The sequence below is a fragment of the Dermacentor albipictus genome, chromosome 3 (genome assembly GCF_038994185.2).
Source record: "Dermacentor albipictus isolate Rhodes 1998 colony chromosome 3, USDA_Dalb.pri_finalv2, whole genome shotgun sequence".
NCBI lineage: Eukaryota > Metazoa > Arthropoda > Arachnida > Ixodida > Ixodidae > Dermacentor > Dermacentor albipictus.
Window position 1 is genome coordinate 122795300 of NC_091823.1, and position 19779 is coordinate 122815078.

General features: G+C 46.5%; 1 protein-coding gene across 4 annotated transcripts in view; it reads left to right on the forward strand.

The window, feature by feature from the left end:
• The window catches only part of LOC135909456 (E3 ubiquitin-protein ligase RNF19A-like), a 124985-nt gene that overhangs the window by 102299 nt on the left and 2907 nt on the right, over positions 1 to 19779 (forward strand). For 3 of the 4 annotated variants that reach the window (XM_065441438.1, XM_065441440.2, XM_065441439.1), the window contains 2 exons: positions 2129 to 2489; positions 5677 to 5844. In XM_065441438.1, the coding sequence (XP_065297510.1) occupies positions 2129 to 2489; positions 5677 to 5844 (529 nt within the window). Of the gene's footprint in view, positions 1 to 2128; positions 2490 to 5676; positions 5845 to 12525; positions 17669 to 19779 lie in introns of those variants that run through there. The other variant, XM_065441441.1, reaches the window with a different exon arrangement.

Below are 19779 nucleotides of genomic sequence, written 5' to 3' on the forward strand. Positions count from 1 at the left end.
TAGGTGCAGGTTAAGACCGCCCTCTGCAGTAGGTCACTGGATATGACCGCATGCTGCTGAACTCAAAGGTTCGATCCTGGCAGCAGCATCTGCATTTCGATAGGGGTGAAATGCAGAAATGCTCATGTGCTTACTTAGCTTTAGATGTAGATTAAAGCAACCCAGGTGGTAAAAATAAATCTGTGCTGCCGGCCCCACTAGGGTGGGCCTTGTAATCGAATTGCAGTTCTGACATGTAAAAGTCCAGAATTTATTTTTTTATATTAAAGCCCCATGTGGTCAAAAGCTGAGGACCACACGATCGGCGATAGAAGTACAGTTTGTACACCACCTTGAAATCCTTGCAAATCCTTGTATTTGGGAAAAAGGAGTTCAAGGGTCCTTCCAATTCTTTGAAAATAAATGTGCTACTTGAATTCTTAGAGAATTGGGGTTGGTGGTGACTTTTGAACGTTGAAAGTAATGAACTCGGCATCAGGGCTATGCCATAGACACTGTCCAGTGGGAGTGTCGCTAAGCAATGTAACGTCGCATGCCCACGACCCCTAATGACAGGCTTCTTTAAATTGTCATTGTGGAGCTAGACAAATCCACATCACACGACCACGTTGTATGTACCACTATTTTTCTTGTTTTACTAGCTGATTCATACCGCAGCCATCGTGGCTCCATTTTTGAGCCCTGAGCTATGGAAATGCAAGACTCAAGGTTTCAATTATTTGGCTTTGACTTGACGAGTATCTTTAGCTGAAGCCCAGCACTATGAAATGTCGTGCTCATGGGCAGCTAACATCAATACAATGGGAAAGTCAACTTTGAAAAGTCACCTGAAAAGCTTGAGGCATGGTTAGAACTAAGCAGCGGCTTATCTGCCAGAAGTTCGCAGCAAAGAAAGAGATTTCACTATTTAGAAAAATGAAATCCTGCAGTTTTACGGGCCCACGATCTGATTATGAGGCTTGCTGTGCTGAGAGGCTCTGCTTTTATTTTGACCACCTGGGGTTCTTTACATTTATGCAAATCAAAGTACACAAACGTTTTTTTGCATTTTGCCCCTATCGAAAGGCAGCCAGCACAGCTGGGGTTCAACCCTGAGCTCGGCAGCAAAGCCATATTCACTATTTTTCACTGTATGTGTATGTGGGTGTTTCTTCCCCCTCCTTGAACTTTGAGTCGAATGTTCTCTACAAACCATGGATAGAAAGAAAGTTAAAAAAAATCTGAGGACACCTAAGCACTCCTTACACGAGTTGTGAATGCCAGAGCATTAATGTCCAGTTGAACGCCGCTGAGTGATCCTTCAAGTTATGTACTCCTCGCAGGCAAGAGAGCGCGTTGAGACGCTTGGCGCGTTTTGATTTGGCCTTAACGAAGCACAGTTAGAATGCATGCGAGAGCTCGTGCAGACAAGGAAGACGCGGATAACACAGGCTTGTGAGAGTGAGGGGGATGGGACGTAGTGGCGATGCCCCCTCCCCTCGCGCAACACCTGGCACACCACTGTGGCAGCAGGTGTTCCCTTTCGCCTGCTCTACTCCGTCGAGCCGCGCCCATGCCATGGCGTCACGGCCAATGACCTGCACTTGAAGTGGCGTCGCAGCGTATGGGAGTTTGGGTGCTGTTTCCATGGTACAGATGCTGGCTTTTTCACTTAATGAGCCATTTGACACTTTCGCATCAATAGGCATTCCTCCTTGTCGCCTTTAAAAGCCTACCAAGCAGCATTATTGGCATGTTTGTTACCTTAACATGATGGTAGACATAAGGATGGGAAGACAGCAGCGTGGAACAGGGTTACCATATTCTTTGGTTGAGGTTGAAGACTAAGGAACGTAGTGTGGCAGCCCATGTAATGCGTGGAGCAGCTAACCGGCGGAATACAGTTCCGTGACGTTGATACTTTCTTCTTTATTACATTTTCCCAGCTTTTATTCGCTGTGAAAGACTGGTCACGCTTAGTTTCTGTAGGGCTCTCATTTGATCGTGGTAGCCGAAAGGTTTGCTCTAAATGGGATCGTTATGAGTGGCCGTGGCTGTACCACAAAGGGCTGTGTGTGTCCTGGAGTTGTTCCTGCCAGCGATGTGCGATTTTATCTTCAACCTGTGTTGCCTGCCTCTGCCCCCACAGGCATCGGCGTCCCCATCCTGCTGGCCTACATCTACGGGGTCGTTCCAGTGTCTCTGTGCCGTTCTGGTGGCTGCGGTGTCACCACTTCGGCGTCGGGGGTCCGCATCGAGTTCGACGAGGAAGGCGAGGGCGCGGGCGGGATCGGCAGCGGGTCCGTTGGGGTCGCGGCTGATGGTGCAAGCGTGGACACTGCTGGGGGCATTGCCCCGGCCAGCATCGGCGAGGCGGCCTCCCTGGGGATGTCGGGGGGCAGCCCCAGCCTCGGCTCGCACCTGGACACGGTGGCAGGCGCATCCAACACGGCGATTGCTGGCCACTCTCTCACCGGAAGCATAGCCTCGGCCAGTGCCCACTCCCACCGGTGAGATTCTTGTTCTCCGTAAAAGAGAATTAGCAAAATTCCAGAAGTCGGTGGCCCTATAGTACTTTATGCAGCAATGCCAGCCCTGAAAACAGACAGCGATGGCGTTTCACTAGCTTTCTAGAGTATTCAGTTGCCTTCATAACTTTTATGTGAACTTTCGCTAGTGATGACTGCACAATTACAACTAGGCTTCAAGCTCTCGCAAGCCACAGTTGCAGCAGGCTTCATAAGTTGATCTGTAGATTATGCCACTAGAGTAGCTACCACACAAAAACCTCCATAGGTGCCCCTAGTATCAGCTCGGAGGCTGTCCAAATGTCTCAAACAGTGTAAAAGTTAATAAAGGGAAAATGAGACATCCACCCAGTCGGAGCAGTTGCTACAAAGGAAACCAATATGGGCTTTGTAGCAATGGCACTGATTGGGTGGACGTCTCGTTATCCCTTTATTAATTACTGCTCTCCACCTTGCGAGTGTTCCAGAAACCTATTATGTTAAACGGTAAAAGTTGTTATGTAATAACAGTCGGAACATATAATTTTAGTGCAAGCACATTTATTTGATCGTAATGTTGTCATTACCGCAAAGCTGGGTTCTGTATTTGATAGAATTACTAGTGTGTTGTGGTGAAAATCTTCTCTAAGGGGCAACAACAGTTGTTTGTTTTCGAGGTAATTGTATCTAAAAACGATGTTAAGAGTAAGCTTTAGCTTGGGCCCAACTCCGACGCGGCCTATTCAAATACATGTAAAATGCAGGAACGCTTTTCTGAGATAACCCCTGGACTGATTTTAGTGAAATTTGTTGCATTTGAGAGAGAAAGTTAAATTCTACTGACTGTTGAAAGCAGAATTTCGATTCTGGGCCTGAATTACGTTTATTTTCAAAAATTCAAACGTTCGAAAAATAAATAGAAGCATGAAGTTAACAAATTAATAACTCTGCATCACAAACGGATATCACGGCTCTATAAACGGCATCTGTTAGAACATTCAAAGCGGACAATTTCGATATTTAATTTATATCTTAAAGGGACCCTGAAACGATTTTGGCGATTTTCTACAAACGTACTGAGTCGTTAGAGTAGGTTCTTCTGATCATTAATTGATGCATCCAAGTGCTCTGCGTAAAGCGTGTAATTTATTATAAGGTTTTAAAAATACACATCGCTGCCGATCGCAGCGCACTGCTCGGCGGAATTTTAAGCCGCCCCTACCCATATGATGCAAATAACCCATATTACGTCACATGGGCGAGCTATCTGATTGGCTGACCAGGGCGCGTGGTCGATAATTTTTCCAACTTTATGGTGAACAAATGATGCTCGTAATAGTTGGAATGTTAGTTACTTTGTTTTTGTAAAAAGAAAATAACTTAACGAGAATACACAAGAATAGTTTTTTAGTACACTTCAGCACTTCCGGCACACAGCAAGTGTCGTCTGCTTGTGTTACAACGTACTCCATTTTGACGAGAGCTCCGCGGTCAGAGTCGGTCTCAGTCTTTTCGCGAGCACTATGATTCGACTTTGTTGCCTTGTGGACTGCAAACCTAGCGACCTGCAAACCGCGAGTCCAGTATTAGGGCAAACGCAAGCGCAAGGGGACAGGGTCTGGCCGCTTGACTGTGCCGGGATGAGCCACGAGATGAGCAGAAGGGCAAATGTGAACGATCTGCACGGTGCAGCCATCTGGTGGCACAGAGCTCAACCATACACAGTAGCAGCAACGAAGTGTATTCTTTGCTGCTGGTGTGTATTTTTCGCAGGAGTGTAATCATCAACATGTTGATTTATAAATGTTTAAAATGCTTTACACTTGGTTAGAGCAATATTAGCGCTTTGTTTGACTGGTTAAGCGCTGCGCCAGCAAGTGTCTGGACCGTGCAGACCGATCAGGCTGCTCACGTACGTCTACGCTAAAGTTCCTTCATGAGCTTGAGTTCATGCCTCCAGTCATTTGCCGAAATGACCAGCTTGCCTGTTTTTAGCGGAGTACCGGACACGTTCGGCACTACGACAGAATGCTCGCAACGCACGCTGCTTCGATAGCTCTCGGTCGACGGCCAAGCGGCTAGCGGAGAGGTCTCGCGCCGGAGGGGGCGTGCTCCTAAACAACCGGAAGTGAGTGATGTGACGTCGCATCGTGACGCTGAACCAGTGAAGGCGGAGCTTAGCGCCGCTCGCTCGGCGAGCGAGTTGAGGAGGAAACGCATAGCTAGGGAGGAGGGTAACTTCTAATCGCTTGCAGCTCCATTAATACGTAATGCTTCACTTAAATTGTAGTGCGAATGTTCTACTTAGGCTGTACCCTACGCGCCTACAAAATTTGTCCGAACCGTTTCAGGGGCCCTTTAAGTGAATTCGTTACGTTGTACACAAGGGTTATGCAAAAGCTGTATTTCCATATTACTAAATTTTTTTAGACTTGTGTGTAACATATCAGTTTTGTCCGCTTTAGATGTGCTATTAGATGCAATTCACAGAATTGTGATATCATTTTTCATTGCTGAGTTAGAGTTGTAGGCTTGATAGTTTTGTTTTCTGAAAATCTTCTATTTTTGCCAATTTTTAATAAAAAATTGACTACCCAAATGAAAAATTCGAAACCAACAGTCACTAGAATTCAAGTTTTTTTTTTAAATGCAACAAACCTCGTCGAATTTGGTGAAGTGGTTGCCGAGAAAAATGAATTCTCTTTTTACATGTATTTAGATAGGAGCCCCCGAGCTAAAGCTTCCTCTAAGCGAATGCGTCTGTCCATCTTGTAAACGGTGTGGCTGTAATGCCTCGAAATTGAGGGGCACACATACTGTAACAAACATACATACCGTTTAAAGGCAGCTCCAGAAAAGGAATTGCGAAGCTTGAAGGGGCGACTTGATGGCCACAGTTAAAAGAGCGCTAATGATGGTGATGATGATGATCTGTTTTCTGAAGTTGGCTAGGGTTTCCGTGTGGGTTCGATGTCATGCCATCTTTGAATACCAGTGTATTCCAAGATGAATGTGCAAACAAGGTAATGACGTGTGACGACAATGTCAACACAAACGTAGCGTGTGTTTATGTTGTCTCATGTCTGAGCATTGTCTGCACTACACTGGCATCCCTCAAGCTGCCTACCCCACTTCTCATTTTTGTTTTCTCTTTCACCGTTTTCCTTCTCTCTGTGGCGACTGCTCTCAGGCTGGAAGTCCAGGCGGAGGTGTCATCGAACAAGCGCTTCAGCCTGAGCAGCCACAGCGAGACGGCCTCTGCCACAGTCAGTCTCAGCGAGCGCTCGGCCAACATGTCCGGCGTTGCGGACGACGCAGCCAGCACCCGAGCCCTTGCAGGTTCCATCGTTGGATACAGGTGCGCTGTTTCGCCACAAAGCTTTCTCTCTCTCTCTCTTTTGGCCAGAACCAGAGGGATTGTCGAATAGTTCCCAGCTAATACAGTAAAAGCTTGCTAATTCGACACCTGTTCATTTGGACAGGTATTTTGGTCCCGCAATAAGTGCATGTTAGTCTGTGCGACCATAGTTAGTTAATTTGGCAGAAGGATGACTACTATCGCTGCACAAAAGTGAAGTAAAAGCAGCAGTAGCACCACTTGAGTGAAATCGAAATGTGGGAGGCATCGCCATGGCATGGCGATTGTCATCTGCGGTGACTGCAGTGCCACAGAGCGTCTGCTTTTTTTTGTTTTGTTTCTTTTCTTCCCTTCATTCACCTGCGCCATTTTCCCTGTTGTCGTTATAGCATAGCATTCACATCGTCTGTTTTTGTCAAGTTTTCTTTTTTTCATTGTTGCCGTGCGGTGCATGCCATGCCACCTTGTACTACACTGATGGTAACGTCGGCTAAGCAATAGAAGTATGTGGCCAGGGACTTGGCAACTAAAGTTGAAATCTTGCAAACGTCGAATCGCAATAAGACGTCATGAAAAGGTGGGACGTGAAAAGCACTTGGCAAGCATATGTGAAAAATGAACTGCAGATTCTGCAAGCCTTTAAAGGCAAAAAGTTTCATGCTTCAAGAAAGTGGCTGTGAACTGCAGCTCATCCTCAGCTGCAAGAAGCTTTGTTTCGGTGAGTGACCGACTGTCGCAGTACGCATCTGCCTTTGAGCAGACCTCTGATAATGGTGCAGGTGGAGAGGTACTCAACAATGGTGGACATTGATTCATTCAGGGCTTCCGAAGGCTAATTTGTGAGGTTGCGAGAGAGGCATGAACACGTTTGCAGAAGTCTGTGGGAAAAAGGGCAGTGTTGATGAAAACATGACCACCGAGTAGAGAAACGTACAGCTGCTTCAGCACATCGCTGCATATAATTCAAGTTATGTGTTCAATGCCTATGGGATTGCGCTTTTTTTCAAGGCTCTCCCGGACAAGGCGATGACATTTGAAGGAGGCTCGTGCATTGGTGGCAAGAAGTGCAAGCAAAGAATAACTACTTCTTGCCATCAATATGACTGAAATGGACCAGTTTCCCCTTGTAGTCACGAGGAAGGCTCAAAACTGACATTATTTCAAAAATATCATTAGCTTTCCTGTTGAATACTGGGCAAACAGGAAGGCTTGGAGTACCTTGGATATTTTTCAAGGCTGGCTGCAGCAGTTGGACCGGCAGTCCACCTCCAAGGGGCGCAAGATAATAATGGTCGTTGACAACTCCACAACTGCAGTGCACATAACTGTATCATCGAACTGAAAAGCATCAAAGTTTTTTTTTTTTCTTTTTTTTTCTGCTGCCTGATACTGCTTCTGCTCTTCAACCCATTCACTAGGGTATCAGTATGTAAAATCTGAATACTGAGGACGACTGCCACAGCGGATGCTTTTGTGCACAGAAGTTGGGAAGCATTACGAAGTGAACCTTCTTAGTTCGGTGCACATCATAGTTCACGTGTGGAACACACCTCCACATGTCATCGTCGACTGTTTTCAGCACAGCGTTTTTGTTGGACCTGAGCCCGAGCATGTGGCAGTAGCCGAACAGGTTCCAGCGGAGTCCAGCAACGATGACTGCCTGAGCTTTGATGCTGTTTTGCCAACTAATGTGGCACCTGCCGATTAGATTGTGATTGATGATGGTGTCGTCACAACTGGCCGGCTAACCAGCAGAGGAATCCTAAATGATGTTATGCGCTCCGAGGACGACCATGGTTCTGATGAGAAAAGGCCATGCATAGAGGAGCAGCTGCAACCTCAAGAGAGGCCACAGAGGCACCTATAATTTTCAAAGTTTTTTGTTTAGGCACTTCCGACGGCTTGCATTTACCACCTGGAAGGACTACCTGGAAAGACGTCTATAACGCAGTACTTCAGCAAATAAAGATATGCTGCTCCAGCTTGATCTTAATGCTGTATTTGTTGCTTATTCTTTAATTTGGCATTCGGATAATTCAGACATTTTTTTTTCGTCCTGTCAGATTCGAATGAGCAAGCTTTTCCTGTAGTAGGAGTAGGGTGTGTATAGATGTTTTCATAGGGGAGAGGAGCACCTCCTCTCTAGATTATGGCACGGGAGTGCAAAGGCACGTCTGTAATGCTTTTGCGTGAGGGTTTACATGCAACTACTAGAGACCAGAGGGCATTATGCTGACACCCAGGGCATTCTCGTTGGAAAATGTCTATACTGAGCTAGTTGGTACATTTGAACCTCAGTGCTAAGAGGAACAAATATATAACAAATTATCCGCTATGACTACATAAATGTAAAATCTTTCTTGTTAGTGCAGCATGTAACTAATACACTTATGACAGATATTGGTGTAACAGCTATGAGGATGTGTCAAGTTATAAGGAGGTTTGAGCGCATGCGTTCATGCTGAAAATTCAGTGTGGCTAATGCCCCTGTCGATTTAATCAAAGATGGAGGAGACATAATGCTTGGAAAACTAGCGGCCCTTCATAAGAACTGTCTGTTGACTTCAAGGGTCCCAAAGAACTGGAAGAATGCCAACATTAAACTAATACACAATAAGGGAGACGTTAAAGAATTGAAGAATTATAGGCCCAGTAGCTTACTTCCAGTAATATATGAAATATTGACCAAGATAATCTCCAATATATTAAGGTCAACACTGGACTTCAATCAACTAAGGGAACAGGCAGATTTCAGGAAGGGATACTCTAATATGGATCACATTGCTGTCATCAATCAGGTAAAAGAGAAATTTGCAGAGTACAATCAGCCTCTCTATATGGCTTTCATAGATTACGAAATGGCATTTGATTCTGTAAAGATACCAGCAGTCATAGAGGCATTACGTAATCAAGGAGTACATGACGTTTACATAAATATCTTCGAAAGTATGTACACAGATTCCACAGCTACATTAATTCTGCACAAGTAGGAAGATACCTATAAAGAAACGGGTCAGACGAGGAGGCACAATCCCTGCAATGCTATTCACTGTGTGCTTGGAAGAAATATTCAAGCTATTACAAATATCTCGGCAACCTTTGATTTGCAGTTGACTTTGTCTTGATCAGCAAGGCTGGGGACGAGTTGCAACAAGTGATTGAGGACCTTAAGAGAGAGAGTGCAAGAGTGGAGTTGAAGATTAATGTGCAGACGACAAAGATAATGATGAATCGCCGGGTAAGGGAACAAGAGTTCAGGATCGCCAGTCAGCCTCTAGAGTCTGTGAAGGAGTATGTTTGCCTAGGTCAGTTAGTTACAGGGGAGACCCTGATCATGAGAAGGAAATTTACAGAATAAAAATGGTTTGGAGTGCATACGGCAGACATTGTCAGCTTCTGACTGGAAGCTTACCATTATCATTAAAAAGAAAGGTGTACAATCAATGCATTCTACTGGTGCTGACATATGGGGCAAGAACTTGGCGACGGACAAAGAAGCTTGAAAACAAGTTAAGGTCTGCGCAAATAGCGATGGAACGAAGAATGTTAGGCGTAACGTTAAGAGACAGGAACAGAGCGGTGTGGCTCAAAGAGCAAACAGGGATAGCCGATATTTGATAGCCAAGAAGGATATGCATAGGTTAGATAACCGGTGGACCATTAGGGTTACAGAATGGGTGCCAAGAGAAGAGAAGCTCAGTCGACGATGGCAGAAGACTAAGTGGGGGGATGAAATTAAGAAATTTCCAGGCGCTAGCTCGAATCCCTTGGCTCAGGACAGGGTAATTGGAGATCGCAGTGAGAGGCCATCGTTCTGCAGTGGACATAAAATAGGATGATGATGATGATGATGATGATGATGATGTACGCTCCTGTCACATAGGCACCCGCAGACTCCTTCTAACTCCATCGTCTTTATCTCGAGGGAGATGCACTCGCTGTCACACGGTTACCCCACCTAGTCAACACCTGCTGAAGGGAGTACTCTTGTGCCCATAGCTGTTGTAAGGCTGAGAATTTAATTATTCTTTGCATTAAAATTAATGTTTCATGTGCTTAGAACGTTTCTATTGAATTAAATAAAATTTCAAGTGCAATTCAACAACAGTTGCAATTCAGCAACGTTTCGGCTTGCTGCTGCACCAGCCTGCACACCATGCTATGTTGACTAGCCATGGAGGAAGGACATGTGGCTAGTCATGCCGCAAAGAAAAACGCACATAAGCACAGGGTGGCTAGCGTCGCTGTCAGCACTGCCATGTTTTGCGAGTGCGGTTTGACCCTTAATGAGGTGTATGTCTCTCGCATCAAATGTATTGAATAATATTCTTTTAGACGGAGCATCAATTAGAATAGCTACGAGCGTAATTAGAAGTTACATTCTTGTACTTGTGCAAAAACCAAACATCGCTGAATGTGCCTCTCGCTGCTACTGTTAAAAACTCATTAATGGCCCCGTCACATGATCGCAACTTACTTGAGGTCGAACTCCCTTAGGAAGTCTCGCACTTCCTTATCCTAAATGAGTTCGTGGATGCCTTTGTGACACGAGTACAACAGGCAAGGATGTGTCATCGTGTCCCAGTTAGCCATGCTGAATTTTCTGCATGGGCTAACAACTCGAGCTACAGAGACTGTTCTGTGCACTTTAGACAAGTAGTGATGCTCCGAGGCCTGGTGCAGTAGTGGCATCATGTTTGGCGCAAGGCTTATGTCTCTGTTGTTTGAATCCTCAGCCGGGGCGTTTTCACTGCGACAGGCGTGGAGCGCTCGAATTCTTGTCTGCAGAGGTAATGGCATACAGTTTCCTACAATAGTTACTAGAGGGAGCACAGGTGCTGCGATTGTTCAGCCACCATGGAAATGATTGTTAATACTACATGGATTTGTCTGATTTTTGTGTTTGTGGCTTCAGCCATTCTTGCGGCTTCATTTATTATGCTTTAACTGTATCTGTGGTTTCAACTTCAAAGCAATCTAAACTTTTTCTACATGCGGAAGGCCATAAGACTCTGAGAACATGCATAATCGTTGCTAGTTGCAGTGGGTGGCCAAATTGAAAGCGTTGTTGAGCGTTGAAGGCCTGTTGAGGTGGCGAAATCGAAATGCGCCAAGTATCTGAAAGCGCTGGCTTGCAAAACACCTACTTGTCAACGCATGCGCCCGTGCCGTAATGGTTTCAATATTGGGCTTCTGTGTTAGAGGTCCTCCGTTACAATCCCCTCGTCGGACAATTCTGGTTACTTATTTAAATGTTTATAATGCAGTACTTTGTTGAAGAGGATCAGTTTGCAAAGTCACGAACCCATTTAAAGCCAGAAAGGCAAAGTTTAGGCAAATCCACCTGTTCTAATCATCATTCCCATGCTGACTGAACATAAACAACTAAAAAGTAAATGTTGAGGTAGTACAGATTAATTTAGTCTTATTTGTTCACAAGCGAGAAGGTCCTGCATAATTTCTGATTGACTCTTTCTTGTTTTCAGTTACTCATACTATGACAATATCTGTGAATAATAAGGGGTTTTAAAAAAAGGAGTTTGGGGGAACTAGAAGTTTCACTGCCGTTCACCGCTCCTTCAGCACAAAAAGCTCCTTGCTTGTCTTATTTGTCTTGCTTGCCTGTATCTTGTGTACAGAAAGTTTTGCAGTCTTGATCAGTCCTGCTTGCGGACTATTGCTTTGATGGTGCTGTAATGCGTCAACTGTTCATTAGGCAACATTGCTATGTATGCCAAAAGCTTTGATGATGTTTTGTAGGCTACCTTTAACCCTCTACATCACTGCTGTTGTTGCCCACCAAGAAAGGGCATTTATGAGGCTGATTTGCACAAAATTTTTTTTTCTTACTTTGTAATCTTGTTCATTGCTGTTGCATGCAAAATTATTAGTAAATCTTCCTTATGAATTAAAATAAATGTTGTTATATCTTTATTGTAAGTTTTCAACTTGTTAAGATGGTAGCTGTATGTTTCTATACGGGAATTTAGTGGGAAATTATGATTACTTTGAAATAATGAAGTTTGAGTCTATTTTGTCTTGCGATTGCCGTCATCCTCACTTCCCTATAACACGCTACATGTCACAACAAAATGCTTGGCACTGAAATATCTTCCTAATACAGTTGCTGCATTAGGTCTCTGAAAAAGCTGCTCGAAAGCGTTACATAAAAAAATTGTGATGTCTGATTTTCCCACCTTTGTCAAGGGAAAAGTGTGTAACGTACATTAATGTGTTCTTTTCCACGTCTTTTTACTTCCCTTTTTCCCTTTTCCCCTGCCTTTTGAACACTACTGCTTTCTGTCTTGAATCCCACATCCCTGGCTGCTACGTCCCATACCTGGTGATGTTGACCTCAAACACCTTGTGACATTGTCCTTATCCTGTCTATTTTTGCTTGCTTTCCCTCCCTATCTCATTTTTTTTGTTTGTGGTGTTTTGTGCTGTCCAATCCCACACCTCCTTTTTTCATCCACCTCTTTTGTTTGGCCCACTGGACTTGGTGCTTCTCCCCTTTGATGCTTCCATACTCCCCTCCTTTGCCATTGGCTCCTCCCTCCCCACCCTCCATGTTCATAACCTCTGTTCCCCCCTTGCATGACCCCTCGTGACCTGTAATCCCCATTTGCATGCTTCTGTGTGGTGTTCCCCCTGCCCTCTCCTCCACTTCCAACTCTGTAGGGAAGGCACTCTGGCGGCACCCGTGGAAGTGCACGTTGACCCCTCGGAAGAGTCAGACTACTGTCGCCAGTGCCGCATCACTCACCGGCCCTGCTGCCCCAATGCCCTGCCCTCCAATCCGCTGCAACAGTCGCCGCACTGCGAGTGCCTTGACACTGTCAGCGTCACCAAAGTGCAGATTGAGTGAGAGAGAGAGAGAGAGAGGAGGAGACGGCAGCAGCATTGCCAGTTTGCCCCCCCATCGGCGCGTCATGCTCTGTCATCGTCGGTGCACCTGGTGATGGGCAGCGTGTTGGCAGCTCTCGGCCACCAAGCTGCGGCATCCCGGAGTGCCGTCTTTGAAGCACGAATTTCGGGACAGGCCAAAAACAACGAAACTGTCAGATGGCTCCGGCTTCTTGTGCATGATCACTGCCCCGCTGCAGCATGGTGAGCGGGGCTGTTGGAATGCGCATTTCCGTGTGTCACTTGTGTAACATTAGCCATACAGCAGCACGCGACTGTGGTTGATGTGTGGAACACTTTCCACGCTGGTCGGTCTGTGCACGGTGTGTCATGGAACGCAGTCTGGACATGCCTACCTGACCCATTAGTTACTGGCCAAAGCTCGTTTGCCATGGTGCATAGCGCTATGGATTGTGGAAGCTGCCGCATTCCTCTTGATGTCAAGAAGAGCAAGTCATCATCGTAGGCCCAGAGTCCAGCTCGAGCACAGCTTGCAGGATACTGTGTGTCACTCAACCTCTGCAGCCACATTTACTCTGGCTGTCTGTCTGAAGAACACCCTGTACCGCTTGAGAACAAAAGTGGAATTCCGTACGTTTAGAGTTTACCAGATGAAGAGTGGCTGTTTGGAATTCTGCGGCAACGAAAGTGGCAAAGCTAGTACACAGAGCATTTTCTTTTGTTGTCATTGTGCTTATGTGTGGGAAGTTGACATGGTCTGCCATAGGTTCACAGCCTTTCTGACTTTAATCAGGCATGTCATTGCCTGGAGGGCACGAGGCTGGCAGTTCTGTCGCAGTGGTTCTGCTCTAGTTGTGCAGTGTGGAAGCCTGAAAAAAAAAAAAAGCATGTATTGCCAGATAAGCGAAGGCTGTCACTGCTAAGCAGACAAGGATTACAAGGACAAGCAGACAATGCTAGGATTATGGCTCACATGGCAAGGGCTCAAACGTCGTGGTGCACGCCAACTGACCGACTTTAAGTGCACAGCAGGCAACATGTTGAATTGGTGCTAATGGAGCATTCAACCCTGCAAGCTTGAGCAAAGAGAGGAAGTACACGGGAGGAAAGGAGTTGTGTGTAAAGCGCTGATGCTGCCAGTGTTGTATAACAACTGGCGACTGCTTGCTTGCATACTTGAAGCTGCGCCATCTGTTGTGCCAGTTTTAAATGCACTCCTGGATGACTTTGCATCCATTGGTGGTTTGTCAAAGAGAAATGTGCCAAGTGGGCCAGCTGACAAGACTGTCCAATGCACCAGACAGTCGGCGGTGGCTCCGGCAATTCAGAGTTTAGTTCAGTTAACATCTGGTGCTGTTCACAGTGTCGGAATGAACCGGGAGGCTTCTAGCGCGCCGACTACGGCAGACGACTTTGTCCGACAGTTGCAGGCACGTTTCAGCCGTGTCTTTTGCGACAGTGCGTAGGCAGTCCTTCCAAACAAGTGAGGTCGCTGCCTGTCAACTCGCTTGGTCATCACATCTCCCATAGTACGAGCAAGACTGGAGAAAAAAAAAAAAAGTTTTTGCCGTTCGAGGTTATAGTCATGAATGTGTTCCGGACGTAGTGTCATCACCCGACATAGAAATTTGTTGGAAACTCTACAGATGTATATTCAAGTGTATTGACATGAGGCATGGTGTGTGCGTTACAGTGGCTGCTACTGTTGCTGGCCGCTGTATGTGTGTGCCGTGTGTCTTTTGCCATAGTAAGAGTGGTTCTTGTGCGTTGCCTCTTCTTGCAAAGTTTGCATTACTTTTTTTCCTAGGCTGAGAAAAAGAAAACTGTTCCAGTGAGGAAACATGCCGGTTGTTTTGTACAGTGTATAAAAAATTTGTTGGTTGTTTGGTGCTTCCAGTGTTCAATTATGGCAGCCAAACTGACTGTGCTGCAGCCGATTTTGTTTGTTTTTGCAATAAGCGCGCGTTGATACTCTGCCGATGCTTGTCTTTATCGATTCTTGCACTGCGTAGTACTTTATCTCCTCTAGTACATTTCTTTCTTTCACTCTCTTGAGTGATAAGTGTCTCTTGCTGTCTTTCTCTGGCCACCTTTAGCGACCAACTTGCTTGATGTCATATCTTGTCTCCTCTCTTCCATTGGTTCCCAGTTCCTTACATAATTTAAAATTCCTCTTCCAGTGAAAGAGAGCTTGGGCTGTGGCCTATCTGTAGGTAACCAGTCTTGAGTGGTGTCTAGTTGTGTGCTCAAGTGCTCAACGCGTCACGTTTTGCCACCACTGCATTCTCAAGGGTGCGGCTGTGAGGTGAGCCCACAGCCTACACCAACATTTGCCAACTGTCATGTTACTATAGTCCCAACGGCAAAACTAGGCTCGCTATCCAAGTTGCATTGTGTGTTGCAAATGCCAATTTCACGTTTGGCTGTTGTGGATTCACCAGTTCTTTCTGCCAGTTTGACGGCTCGGATATTTGCTTTAGATGTACATCATCTTACTTGGGTCATTCAGTAATTTGTTGCGCAGCCCTCTCTGCCGTAAAGTGCCATAAGTTTTGAGTTTTTAACCTCGCAACTTGTCAGATAACATTCAGGGAGCTTGGCAAACTGTACGAGATTACTCCTCTGCTGTGTTGTATCTTGGTACGCTGGCAGTGCAAGTGTCAATTGGAAGCCTCCTGGTTACTTTTGTTCCCCATCAGCATTGACTGATAATTGTTCCATAAAAGGGTAACTGTGTGGAAATTTTTTGTCCCATACAAGCGCATTAGGTACAGAGGTGAGCAACTTTGTCTAGAATGTGCCACTCAGGCTCTGTGCAACAAGGCGGCGCCGTCTGACGTTAGCCACTGGGTTCGAGATAGGTGCCCACTGTGCATGCTCGGCAAAAAGAGCCGGGTGCCTGCTCATCGCTTCCTTGTTCCAGTTCTCACCTTGTGTGTTCGCTTCCCACTGCAGTGGCCATGCTGCAGGTTTATGTGGCATTAATATGACATTGCCACGGCGGCCAGTGCAGCGCCGTACCACCATGTTTTACACATGTAACCAGGCTTTTTGCATGCGCACCACGCTCACCGGCCGTGTTGTCTGTTCGCCCGTCTTTGCACTGCTTGTTAGCAAGGATGGATGGCACATTTTGTATCTGTACAGGACGGCGAGCTTGCCAGCTCTGCAAAAACGCGGGGTCACCCACCACCACTTGCGCATGCTTGCCCGACCGCCATGGCAATGTCATATCAATGTCACAAAGACATGCAGCGCGGCCGTGGCAGCGGGAAGCAAATGCACAAGGTGGGAGCTGGCACAAGGAAGCGATGAGCAGGCTCTTTTTGATGTGCATACACATTGGGCACCTATCTCGAACCCAGTGGCTAACGCTGGCGGCGCTGCCTTGCTGCACAGAGCCCCGGCGGCACGTTCTAGACAAGGCTGCTCACCTCTGTACTTGCTGCAAGCCTGCACTTTTCACAAAACTTTTCCTGCATCTACAACTGGTGATCTGTTCCAATTTGCTTCTTTTTTTTCCTGGGCATTGAATCATTGTTTAAATGCTTTCATTTTTGGCCAAGCTCGGTCACTTTTGCACACTCTGGTGGCGTCGCTGTACTATCGTGTTAATGTCACCAAATATCTTGTCATGCATGTTGTTCTCTGCGAGTGTTTCACGTTGCAGCCAGATGAAAGGTATACATTTGGGCCGTTCGCACATGGGAAGCTGTGTGCAGGCCGAACACTTTCGCAAAAGCCTGTTCAGTGCCCTTGCTTTACAGCTCCACGGTCGCAGTTACGCCATAGTGCGTGCGGTGGCTGTGGGGCTTGCAGTATCACGAAAAATTAGTGTCATTGGTTAAGACTGTACGGCTTGGACGGCATTAGCCCAAGGTAGGCAGATGGCTCTGTGGCTTATTGGTAGTTTCCTGGAAGTCTGAGCACAAGGCCCTGCTTGTTGTACTATCAGAATGAAATACAGTATTAGGTGACGTGGGTTCCATGATAAAAGTTCATACCTGCAGCTAGTAGAATGGTGCAGCATGGTTTTGGTTGCACCTGCGCTAGGCTTCAATTCTAAATTCAAAAAGCTGCACGCCTCGACTGCAGAAAACTCTGCCTTCACACAGACTGTACACCTTGTAAACTTTGGCACCTAGGATACATTTTGTCGAAGAGTTCTTGGGCCATTGCAGGCATTACCAGTAATGACGCTGGGTCCTGCAGTGTGATTCACTTAGTATCTTCAATGCCCCAGAAACATTTTGGTGCAAGAACTCTTTCACGACTTTGAAGTGAATAGAGATGTGCAGGAGTTGCACTGGTTAGCAGCAGCTGTGGTTAGGCTTGCATTTGCCTCGGAACTCTTGGTCTAAACAATATGTTTGCTCTCTTCTTGTGAACAAATTGGAACCAAGAAATTTCCAGCAGAAAATAAAAAATAAAAAAGAACTGAAGGAACTAAATGATGAATGTTGTTTCGGGCATAAGTATTGTCCATGTTTGTTTGTCTTTCATTCGTACCATATGGCCCTGGGCGAGACCTTCCGAGTTGGGGTGGTGACTGGTGCGTGCTCGTGGCTGTGGACTTTGCCCGAAAGCGCCTGTGTGTCATACTCTTACGTGGAGAGACAGTGAACTGCCCTGGCTGGGAAGCTGTGCCCCGAGGAGGCTGCCGTTGTGCCCTCCTCCATATGAAGGGTGTACGAATATCTGTTGTATAACCTAATGTTTGTATTCTTGTACAGCCGTGGCTTGTATGGAACATGCAAAGGGAAGACAACTGCCAATCTACTGTGGCGCCCCCCTTTCGCCCGTCTACTGTGGCAGGAGAGGGCTGGGGTGGGAAGGTCACATTGATGTACAAAGCTGGTTACCCGCAGGCTCTGTGGTGCGCGTGCGTGTACACTGTGCGTGTGTGTGTATTTATAATTGAAATTAAACGAATAAAATTGCTATTTCCACGGACAAAGACTGCTCTCACTTCCCTGCCGGCATTCATCTCTTGCTAGGTGCGAGGCCACGTGTTTGATTCATAGTGGGCCAGTGTGTTCTGATGTAGGGGAATGCTGCCAAGGGAGGACTGAGACGCAAGACACACGCCAAGCAGGCTTGACAGGCGTACGTACTTGAGCCAGATATCAAATATTATCCGAGCACATTTAAGTCCATTTTAATGCGAGTCATTCCATGCCCACTTGCGCGTGTGCCTATGTCCATGGCAGTGCTGCGACATCACTCGTAGTGACACGTGACTTAGATAATTATAGAAGGCAACATCAGTGGTTCGTTTTAACATGTTGCTTCAATAGACGAATTCAGTTTAGAGAAAGAATAAACATACAAGCCGAATGTCTGCGAGTTTTTGTTTTACTTCGTGCTGTAGAAAGAGATGTGCTTCCGTATCGTCTGCCTGCTCCCACGTCGTGCAGTCACGCACACAAAGCAAAACTGTCATTTTCTATCGTGTTTCAGCACGCGATCATGCTCTGTGCTACGCTTGCATATGCCTGTGTTCGTGTAGCACTGACATATCGCTATTCAAGTGTTCCCGTGCAGAGCGCACAGTCTTGCGCTGCGCGAAACGAAACAAACTTGCGCAAGACCGTCACCGGAAGTGCGCTGCACAGCAAGAAGCGAGAAAATAAATTTGCCGTCCAAGCACTTTGTACAGACGGTTAACCAGCGAAGCTGAAACGTGCGGCGGTGTGTATTGCTGGGTTAATCCCGACAGTTCATTAAGCGATGCCATGGTAAGCTACCGGATCCCCGGTAGACAGTTGGTGCTTGCACTCAGCTGCATGAGCCTGTTCTTGTGCCCGGGCTGCAGCACCGGCACAGCGTAGACGAGCTTGTTCCAGGTTCTGCTGGAGGCATTGCTGATCAAAAGCTGCCTGCTCCTAAGGAGTACGTATGACGCATGGCCTACCCATTTTGGAGCCAAAGAGAAACTGCTGCGCGTGCGTTTGGCTGTGACTGAGAGCAATGTCGTCACTACTGGTGCAGCTAATCCAAGCTTATTGTGCGCCTTTCTTTTTTTTTTTCTCGCACATGAGGTTGCGCCAGAGGATTTTTCGTCGTAGAGGTGACCAACACACGGAGGGATGAATCAGCTAGCCATATACAGCTTCGCTGTAGAAAAGGCACCTGTGACGTTTGCGTCACGCGATCCTCAAGTACCGGTATGGGAGAACACGGGGAAGAAGTTTCGCTTGCGGATTCTATGGGAAAGGGGAGAGAGTGGCTGTATTACAGTGACGCTTCCTGAAATCGAGTTCGCAGCACTGAAATATTTCTATCTTGAACCACTTTGAAAAATGATTGTGGTAGAACCCTCCTTAGAGGGCATGTAACAACTTCCTGCATATAACCAAGATTTGCTATGTGGCCTGGTGAGAGGTGCCTCAATGCGCACCTCCTCCCCCTCTTCGCACGGAACAGCAGGTGACGAAGACATCGAGACACACTATCAATCAAGCCAGTTGCATGCCAGTAGTATGTGCTACATCAGTGCATGCGGGGAGCGGCACTGTTTTGTCAATGAAGGGTGTAGCTAGGTATAAAAGCGGTACCATGCAATACATGACATTGTAAACAGATGCAGTGTGATCGAGTGCGGAGTCCGGGTTCTAGGTCAGGCGAGTTGTCCACACTGGCGAATCAAAACGGATGGCTCTGGCTCCTCCTCGTTCTCTACTTGTGTGGGTGAGGCCCCCTCGCACCCCGCTTTCCTTGATGCTACTCTGAATCTACCCATTTTCTCCCAATTCGCTTACCTCCCCACTTCAAGAAAAGTCTATAGGACGAACCGTCACGTGACAACTGTGAAGCCTGGTCATACAAATATAAAGGAAAAGCTCACGGGAAATAGGCCCTTGTCATGTGATATAGGTAAACAGAAATTCCTAGTCGTTGAACGCACGGAGAGCAGAGCAGAGCCAGTGGCAAAGATCGATTGTGTAGAGATCACGGAGCTACCGCAAGATAATGTGAAAAAGGTTGGTTTTCGCTCAAAAAGGCGAAGCATTTAGCATAAGCATGAAGTATTGGACAACTACACAAAGTAAGGTTTTTAGTTTTATC